The sequence below is a fragment of the Carassius gibelio genome, chromosome B16, assembly GCF_023724105.1.
Source record: "Carassius gibelio isolate Cgi1373 ecotype wild population from Czech Republic chromosome B16, carGib1.2-hapl.c, whole genome shotgun sequence".
NCBI lineage: Eukaryota > Metazoa > Chordata > Actinopteri > Cypriniformes > Cyprinidae > Carassius > Carassius gibelio.
The window spans coordinates 18,995,431-19,004,847 of NC_068411.1; the positions used below are offsets into that span (position 1 = coordinate 18,995,431).

General features: G+C 38.4%; 2 protein-coding genes across 3 annotated transcripts; one reads left to right on the top strand and one right to left on the bottom strand.

Moving 5' to 3' along the window:
* Positions 1-1,264: 1,264 nt before the first annotated feature.
* On the bottom strand, positions 1,265-4,508 carry alg2 (ALG2 alpha-1,3/1,6-mannosyltransferase). Of its 2 annotated transcripts, none has more exons than XM_052578937.1 (3): positions 4,399-4,508; positions 3,326-3,651; positions 1,265-2,737 (listed from the first exon to the last, which is right to left on the bottom strand). In XM_052578937.1, the coding sequence occupies exons 2-3, from the start codon at positions 3,632-3,634 to the stop codon at positions 1,838-1,840; spliced, it is 1,209 nt and encodes a 402-aa protein (XP_052434897.1). In that variant the 5' UTR covers positions 3,635-3,651; positions 4,399-4,508; the 3' UTR covers positions 1,265-1,837. The 2 variants fall into 2 exon arrangements, with proteins under 2 accessions (XP_052434897.1, XP_052434896.1); XM_052578936.1 differs by having other exon boundaries at positions 4,178-4,501.
* sec61b (SEC61 translocon subunit beta) lies at positions 4,509-8,003 on the top strand. Its single transcript, XM_052578938.1, has 4 exons — positions 4,509-4,666; positions 5,248-5,345; positions 5,630-5,734; positions 7,625-8,003. Exons 1-4 carry the CDS (start codon positions 4,664-4,666, stop codon positions 7,710-7,712), a joined length of 294 nt encoding a protein of 97 aa, XP_052434898.1. The 5' UTR covers positions 4,509-4,663; the 3' UTR covers positions 7,713-8,003.
* Positions 8,004-9,417: the final 1,414 nt, after the last annotated feature.

The following is a 9,417-nucleotide window of genomic DNA, read 5'->3' on the forward strand; positions in this document are numbered from 1 at the left end:
TATTCCTGTCTGTGTGTTTCCATCAGGGGCAAGATAATATTCCCGTTTCCTCTTTCAACACATTCTCTACCAAACAACTGCTCATTTACCACTGGTCAGCAAATATGAACTCAACTGGAAATTAGTGTCATGTGTCTTAAGCAAATATCTCAGTCAATATTAATGAATGAAATCTGCATATCTTTCTGCACCATTTCAGAGCAAGTTTAGAGAAAATGTATTGCCAAGAGTTTAATTCATGTGTGACGGCAGCAAACAATATGAAGCTCAATATGTCTTGCTCATTGTATTCTCAAGTGCAGGCTTGATGAAAACAATTAATTACAGGTCATGTCCATCATATCTGCACTACGAAAGCTAGGACTTTCCTCCATTTACCTATTCAACAATCATACCCACATATCTTTAGCTCTAACACAGTGAGAAGGTGTAAGGTTGTGCATTCTGACCTTGTTATTGTGCCCACTTGATTTACATGTTCGCTGGCCCCATAACCCCTCTTTTTATGTTATGATTAAAACCCAATCAGTGCACGGCTAAAAATAAGGCTCCCATCTTTAACGCATAGCGTGTTAATGAGGAAAAGCAACAAAAACTGCTCCCAAACTGCCAACAAAACAGATGTGACACTAGCGAGGTAATACATCTGACCGTCTGCGATACAGAATTAAAACCTATTTAAACCCCCCCCCCCACCACCTTATTAATTTAGCATGCGAGCCCAAGTGCACTGTGGTTATCGCAGATATTGAGAAATTCATGTGTGCACAGGCTGTTTAAAGCAGAGCAGTGCTTCTCAAGTAGGGGGCCTCAAAATGATTTAAGATGCTTTAAAATAAGAAAAAAAAATTTGTTTTAACATAAGCTAAAACAACTAAAAAAATCTATATATTTCTTACTTTATTATGTCTTCTCAATAATCTATTGTTTCATTTGAAAGAACTTTATTTTTCTAAACGTGGAAAAGTGTTGGAAATAATTAAAATGGCATTTTATTTTTATAACAACTATAAATCCCTATCACGTATAAATTGGGATTCCAGGATGTCATTTTTGAGTGAACTATCCATTTATTTGGATTATAACTGGTGTTTTTGGAAATAGTATAAAACGGTTTGTCAAATGAAATTAAAATAGAAATGTTAACACAACAGAGATCTGTTCTTAATTCTGGAAATGTAAACAGACCACTGTTTTCTCAGGTCAGCTTATATCAAATATATCCAAAAATAAAAGTTCCAAGAGACAAAGACAAACAACACAGTCACAAAGCAGCATCTCATTTAATCAGGGCTTTGGTCTCGTATCAATAGCACGAGGAGATACAGAGTCAGTAACAACCTCAAACCCAATACAGCAGATGACCTTCAGTGTCCTAGGAAAACTTCTTTTCTTTTTCTACTCAAACAAACATCTTTAGTTTGAGACTTTAATAACTCTTAACAACTTCCATTGTTATCACTACACAAAAGCAGAGACACTGGCAAACAGAGCAGGGCACAGAAAACTTCTCTATCGATTTCTACCCGAGAAACTCTCTAATAGGCCTATGGCTTAAAAAAAATAACAAAATACACATATACAGTCCTCAGGTCTCGCTGTGACACACTTGATCAATGTGGCTGGCACGCAATAATTCATTAACCTCTCGGTCAGATGGGTGCACCACATTCTTCAAGGCTTGCATTGAACTCTTAAGCCATGTTAACTCCCACTGCTCTTTTCTATCATTAGAGATGACATACTTTCATTAGTCCCACCATGGCAACCCGACCTACTGAATGCATCCGATGTGTGCTGATCCAAAGCAGAATGGCCTTTATGATGTCATAATTGGTTATTGGGTAAGGTTTATGATGTGACAGTAGAGCTGTTCGGTGAAGGCCTGCAACGAGAAGCGCTTCTGTACTCGTTCTCTTCCAGCCTGTCCCATACACTGCTTGAGTTTAGGGTCCATTACAAACTTCTGCATGGCTTCTGAGAAGCACTCAGGGGTGGGTTCGCAAAGGAAGCCTGTTTCGCCATGGGCCACAGACTCTAGCGGTCCACCAGAGTTGACCGCAATAACTGGGCAACGTGAGTACATGGCCTCAATGGGGACGATGCCAAAATGTTCATTGCTTGGAGTGTACAGTACACAAGTGCTGCTGTGCAGCAAAGACAGTTTTTGTTTGTCTGAGAAGGAGCGCAGGAAGGTGACATGGTCCTCCAGGCCTAGAGAGGACGCTAGTGAGCGCAACTCTTCATAGTGCTCTACATTCTCAACCACGCGCTCGTCGTAACCCCCGGCCATCACGAGGTGCACGCGCTCCCATTCCCCTGCGGACAGACGCTCTTTCAGGGCCGCTAACGCTTGTAGCGCCAATGGCAGGTTCTTTTTGCGTTCATAGCGGTTGATTGACAGAAAGGTGAGGCTCCGCCCCTCAGGGAGCAGTCCACTGAGGCCCTCTATTTCAACATCGAAAGCTGACGAGTTCAGAGAGGGATAAAGGACGTCGGTTCGAATCTCAGCCAGTTTGGGGAAGGTCTGTTTGAAGACTCCTGCAGTGAACTGGCTGTTGACCAAAATGCGGTCGGCCATGCCTGTGGTCAGTTCCTCGAACCAGTCGATGGGGCCTCGATATATGTGCTTCAGAGCCGAGCGACGCTGTGTCAGTAGTTGGTCAGGGAAATGACAGTAGAATAGGACTTTCTTTCTGTGACGTGCCAAACGCAAAAAGGGTATACATGCTGAAACCTGAAAGAAGGGGGAGATGAGCAGGCAAAATTAACCCTTGTGTTTGTGAGGAGAACGATTCTGTTGATTCTGACTGGTCAATCACAGGAGTGTGCGGTCTAATAAACTGTTGATTTGACCAATGTCTATGGCATCTTTTATAGTCTGGTCATATGAAAAAAATTATTCTTTCATACATCAAAAATCACTGCAATGCTTTAGAGTAGGTCTAGATATCTTCAGTTCAAATTATCAAGGAACATTAGAGGAGTAAAAGTTTGGATAATATGTTTGGAAATGTTTCTCAGTACTTTAAGTCCACCACTAAAAAAAAAGAGAAGTGCTGTTAGGCTGAAATAAAATAAAATGTTGCTGTGGCAGCTACCTAAAATAAATAAGTTTTAGTACCAAAAATTACTAAAACTGCAATAAAAATAAAGCTAAATAGAAATACAAAAAAATAAAAATTAAACAATGTACAAAAAAAAATCATTTAAATTTTATACTGAAAATATAAAAATAATAGATAATACAAAATATGAATAAATACTTTAATACCAAAAATAACACTGATAATTAGTAGTTGGTGCTAGTAGCATTAGTAGTTACCTGATCACAGAAGACAACATCGAACTCCTCCCCACTAAAGAGCACAAGGACGAGAGTTACATAGATCATGCGCAGGTATGCACAGAGAGCGTGGAAATAACCGAACACGCTGGTGGGCAGCCAGTCGCCCACACACACCACAGGCAGGTCAGGTGAGAGCGTCTCAGAGAAGCAGTGCTGGGGGTCATAGTGTGCAGTCCAGATCTGAACGCTGCATCCACGAGAGCGCAGAGCTACAGCTGCATCCACCACCAGACGCTCAGCTCCACCTATACCCAGATCAGGGTGCAGGAACACCACCCGAACCATCCTGTCCCGAACAGAACCTGTTGAGTCAAAAGGAGGTCAAATGAACAATACAGCTTATTTTTTAGCTTGAGACAAAGCAACTAGACTTTCCAGTTACTGCTGTATAGAAATCCTGTGTGACCCTGGACCACAAAACCAGTCATAAGGGTGATTTCTTTTTGTAATATTTTGACCCACACAATGTATTGTTGGCTATTTCTACAAATATAACGTTACCCTTGCTACTTAAGACTCGTTTTATGCTCCAGGGTCACAAATGTTATTACAGTCCTGCAACATTAAATGTCTGCAGGTATCTATAAACAAGCGGAACACGTCAGTTCAGAGCTGAAAAACATCAATATTCATTCTCAATGTTATGTTATATTAAGTAAAATATAAATCTAGACTCAGTAACGTATATACCCTGCTCCACATCAAGTATTAACCCTGTAACATCATATATAATGTCATATTTTGGTTACACACACTCAAATTGTCCTTACAGTTTTAGTTAACAACCAGACAATATGTTTAAAAATATCGTGACGACAACGCACTCACCTGTACTCTTACAATTACTGACACGAATACTCAGCAGCCTCAAACTTCGCGATTTCGTGAAACCGGCTTCCTGATTGAGCCAAAATGTCTACCCTACTCTGTACACATCATCCATCGCACCTGACACGTCACTGAATTCCTTTGAACCGCCTTTGAGTTTTCCCAAATGAAATTTCTAAAGCTAGGCTACTTTTACTGAAATTATTCGTTTTTATTATTACCTGGTTTGACGGTGTATGTCAAATCTAGGTTCAGAAACCATCCCAAAAGTGTCAAAAAGTAACGCGAGGGATCACATTTCCAGTCAGGCACTTAACTGGCACCTATATGGGTCCTTTCTGTAGCTGTCGTGGCCTTTTCAGTGAAACGTCATCAACAGGCTGTCTCTTGTTAGTGGTCAGGATCGGCTGGAGTTCAGCTACAGACGCTGTCAACTAGATTCACTCTTTTCTCCGCAGACTCCTGAAATATATACTATTGAACAAAATGGTAAGTTTCTCAATGCAGTTTTTCGAGGTTAGGTTACGTTATAATAAGTAGCTTGCGCGTATTTAACGTTACAGTTATATTTGGATTGCTATGTGGTACGTTAGCTCAGTAATATAACGTTACCGTTACTGGCACACGTTAACTGTACTTAACTTAGTTCTGCCATTTACTTGCTTTGCAGCTACTTAGATTTAGATTAGAGTTTCAACTACTGGAATTGCTGTTTTGAATATTATTTAGTTATATGCTAGTAGATGTAATTAAGTTTGTAGGCTACATTCGCTCGCTAGCTGCAGTTGTATGAGAGACGTGGCTCTTTTAAGTTCGACCCCCACACCAGCTCTACAGTCTAAATCTGACTCGCTGTCTCAGTCTGAATACCATCTTATAATATAAAGCCTATGTGTATCTGTTGATCTATATCTTTTCTAGAGGCTTTTAATGAAAATGCATTGTGCTTGCATTAAAGTTTATTTATATATACTCAATAAATGGTGTATTGGTGAAACATTAGCTAAGTTGTTTGCTTTAACAATAAATGCACTTGGTTTACTACGTCCTCTATTTGTCCTTCTGTACAGCCTGGACCCGCATCTAGTGCAACAAATGTTGGGGCTTCCAGTCGGTCCCCGAGTAAGACCGTGGCCCCCCGCACCGCTGGCACCTCAGTCCGACAGAGGTAAGGAAGGACCATGCAAGAGTTTGGTTTGGGCCTTAATACACCAAGCTGCATCAAAGAGCTTTTCTTTGTGTTTTTGTGATTTGATCAGCAAACCTGAAAGATATTGTTTTAGACAAGTCAGAAGTTGAGGCCCTAATCAGTGTTTTGTCCTACAAATTTGACATCATCAGGGGTTTGTGTCATTGATTTAGCTGCACTGATTTGTGAGTGTTTGGTAATCTCTGACACTTTGATTTGTCTTGTATATTTAAGCAGAGATTTTTTGTTGTTGATTTCATCAGGAAGGCACCTAGCAGTGGTGCACGCAGCGGAGGCCGATCCACAGCATCGGCAGGCACAGGAGGGATGTGGCGCTTCTACACTGAGGACTCACCAGGACTTAAAGTGTGAGGATTCATATTCACACACAATACAGAATGATTACAAATACTTTCCACTCTGAGACAAAACAAAATATTCTAAAAATCTAAGAAAAAAATTTACACTACAGTTTCAAAGATTGAGAGGTTTTTTGTTCCAAAGAAAGAAATACTTTTTTTTTTTTTTTAAATCAAGCATGCTTCTAAACTTGAAATCCTAAAGAAAACAAATGTTTCCTGTTACCACAAAAATATTAAGCAACAACAAATCCGTGTATTTCAGTGACTTCTGAAAAATCGTTCACCTTTGTCATCAGAGGAATAAATTCCATTCTAAAATTTGACCGTAGAAAGTTATTTTTAATCCAATTAAATGGAAATGTATTGAGTTATTTTACTTGGTATGATATTTCATAATATTATTATTATTACTTTTAAATGCAGCCTTTGTGAGCATAAGACATTTAAAACATAAAAAAAAAAACTTTTGAATAGTAGTTTATGTACTTGAATAAGAGTATAATAATTATTATTATTTATTATTAAATGTATTTGTTTAGCAAAGGTTTTCCTGATTAAATTACTTCTGAGGCGCCATTATTATTCAGTTCTTCATTTGCATGTATTTGAAAATAGATTGTGGAAATAATAAAAGAAATTCAGGTACAATCAGCCAATTCAGATAAAAAATGTTAGATTACAAAGTCATATCTTTAGATGTTGGACAGTTTTCTTTTTCAGATTTTTATTCAGTGCTTTTTTTTATAATAATAAAATCATATTTTAACGTAATGTATTCCCCCCCCCCTTTTATTGCTAGCCATTATGATTTTATTTTTTTAAACAAACGGCTGTGTGTGGGAAAACATCTACTAGCCATGAAATCATATCAGACATATTTTTATTGCATTTTATTGCTTAAAGACAAAATAAGCAAAGGTTACAATTTGAGATACTTAATGTGCAAAGAACCAACACAGATGCTCATTTTTAATTCATCCCCTCAGCTCAACAGGAAGTGACACGGAAGGGAGGGGCAGAGGGTTCTGAGAGGTTTAGCATTTATAAGGATAAACATGAAATTTTAACGACAGGAAATTGGCCTCATGGGCTCAACCTCCGTCTTTATTTGATGTCTCCCCTGCCGTTTCCCTCCTACAGCTGTGTTCATGTGTGTGTGTGTGTGTGTGTGTGTGTGTTGTAATTAGAGCCATTCTCTCAATGCAACCAACTTTTATAATAGTGTCTTCCTTTGCCGCAATTTGTGCTTTTGTTTTTTTTAAGGTTGCTGTTCTAGATCGGTAACGTTACATCTGTTCATTCCGTACAAACAAATAAGCCAACCATATCATAATAGATTTGAGGGAGTCTACTGTGACCGTATTTACAGTCAAGAGTCTCTTAGAGTAGGAGAGTCTGTGTGGAGTTGTGTGTGAAGTATTTTTCACTTTTAAGGTTTTGTGTGTGGGTCTGTGTTTTGAGCTTAATTAAAGTTCCCTCAGTAAAGGTCACATCAATTAAAGCCTGAGGGGTGGCCCTTCAGTCGGCATGGTTACACGGCTGCCTAGTGACCCAAGGGATGGTCAGTTCCTGCTTTAATAAAGCCCCACATTTTCCGACTAGCTCGTTAACAGTATCCAACTCACCAGCGTTTAGAATCCTAATTAACTCATCTTCTATCACATGATCAAGATGAGCAGTCCTGATTGGCCCACTGGGAGGACATTTGTGCCAATTCTTTTTTATTTACTTTATTTATTTTATTACATATTGGAACTGAAATGTGAGAAATAGATACTGAATTTAGTCTCTATGGCCTTAACTAGGGATCCTTCTGTCTTACTGTTGTTTTTTTTTAATGTTTATAAGAATGATTTGGCAGAGATTCCATCTATTCCTTGTTCTGTCTTGTTGCAGTGGTCCGGTTCCAGTTTTGGTGATGAGTCTGCTCTTTATCGCATCTGTATTTATGCTACACATCTGGGGCAAATACACCCGCTCCTAAACCTGCATGACCTCTGGACTCCCACCCTGAAGCCTGTCACCGAATCTTAAGCCATTGGATATGGACCAAACTCTGACCATCAACACCCAATCCCTTTTTTCTTTATTAAAACTACCATTTCAAGGTTATAAATAACTTTTTTTTTTACCCCCATACAGCCACTACAACCATATGGTAATTAAAAAAAAAAAAAATCAGTTTTTGCTTGCAGTTTTTTTTTCCAGCTCACCAGATCAGGACATCCTTTTTTTTATATATGTAAATTGTACAATAAAATGCAATACGTCACAATTGTTTTTCTTTCATCTATGGTGAAAAAAAAAAAAAATCTGAGTGTGTGATTTGCGTCACAGGGCATAATTTGCATATCTTCAGTTTGCGGCAGAAGAAGGGGTTGTATGCAAATGTGCATTCCAGATGTGCTGTTAGTGCACGTATGAGATCAGCTACACCCGTCTTTGAGCATGATGTAATATATGCTATTACCCCTAGCTCACTGAGCCTGCAGCTATGTCCCATCAACACACCTGTGCACACCCTAAACCTTTCTCTGCAACACCATTGTATACAAAGGGAATAAAAAAAAAGAAAAAATAATTTCTTTAAATCGGAGCTATTCATATTTTAAATTTTAAAACTGTACAATTTGTGGTTTTGCTTTTAAATTGCCTGTGTAAATGTCTCGTTATATATTCTGATGATCTGTTTTCATTTCAGTCTTAGAAAATTACAGGGTTTTCAGTACTCCAGAAACCAGAAAATCTGTAACTGTAATTATTATATGACTTTGGGCATGTTTAACGTGCAGTCTGTAATGTAGGGGACTGAGTTTGATACAAGCTCAAAGTTCATTGAACATAAACAGGAGATGTGGTTGATGCTAGAAGAACTGTTCGAGTAAAAGGTAAATGGCATTTAAAATATCTAGTGATTGGTCGAATTGTAGCATGCATGCTAAATGAATTCATGAGGGAGGTACTCGTTTATCTTTTGACTGAAAAACACTTGTACAGTAACCTTAGCTATAGTTTAACAGAAATCAGAAAAAAATATGTGGATTCTTACACTTGCAACACTTAGCAAATTTACATAAAATGACCTATTTTTTTATATTTCATCACCTATAGGACATAACCTGTTGCACATAATTTAGTCATGTTCAAAATCAAAACAGGCCAGCTAAGTTCGTCATTTACCTCAGGGTAAGTCATACACATTTTGCTAAAGATATAGATCACCCAAAAATTAAAACCCTTCACAAATTGTATTATGGGTTGTAATATTATTATTATTATTTTTGCTGATAATATCCACATACACACTTAAAACTGAAGGCGCATCTGTGATTTAATTGTTAGCGTGTATTCATAGAACCGAACGTCAATGATGTAGATTGGACTGTAGGGGGCGCTGTGACCCACTATTAGTTAAACAGCCTCTCGGTGTGTGTGTTTGAGTCCGAGTCTGTGTTCTTCATTATTCATGTCCTAACTGAGAGTAAGGTTTCCCTCTGGTTCACTCTAATCCCAACAGCTAACAACGCAGTCAGAATTATTCAGTATCATCTCAAAAATGGATCCATATGGACAAGGACTTGTGCATTTGAGTGTGTGTGAGAGATTTCATGAAGTGTGTTTTAATTGTTGTCCACTGGGCTCTATGTGCTACTTTAGGCCGAGATCCAGAGTTTATGACTAATTAATGC

Bases quoted from the DNA above. Each gene is read 5' to 3' on its own strand.
- sec61b (XM_052578938.1), top strand. The intron at 5,346-5,629 runs GTAAGGAAGGAC...TGATTTCATCAG, and splicing joins GGCACCTCAGTCCGACAGAG to GAAGGCACCTAGCAGTGGTG. The intron at 5,735-7,624 runs GTGAGGATTCAT...GTCTTGTTGCAG, and splicing joins GACTCACCAGGACTTAAAGT to TGGTCCGGTTCCAGTTTTGG.
- alg2 (XM_052578937.1), bottom strand. From the start codon at position 3,634: ATGGTTCGGGTGGTGTTCCTGCACCCTGATCTGGGTATAGGTGGAGCT. The intron at 2,738-3,325 runs GTAACTACTAAT...CCCTTCTTTCAG, and splicing joins ATGTTGTCTTCTGTGATCAG to GTTTCAGCATGTATACCCTT.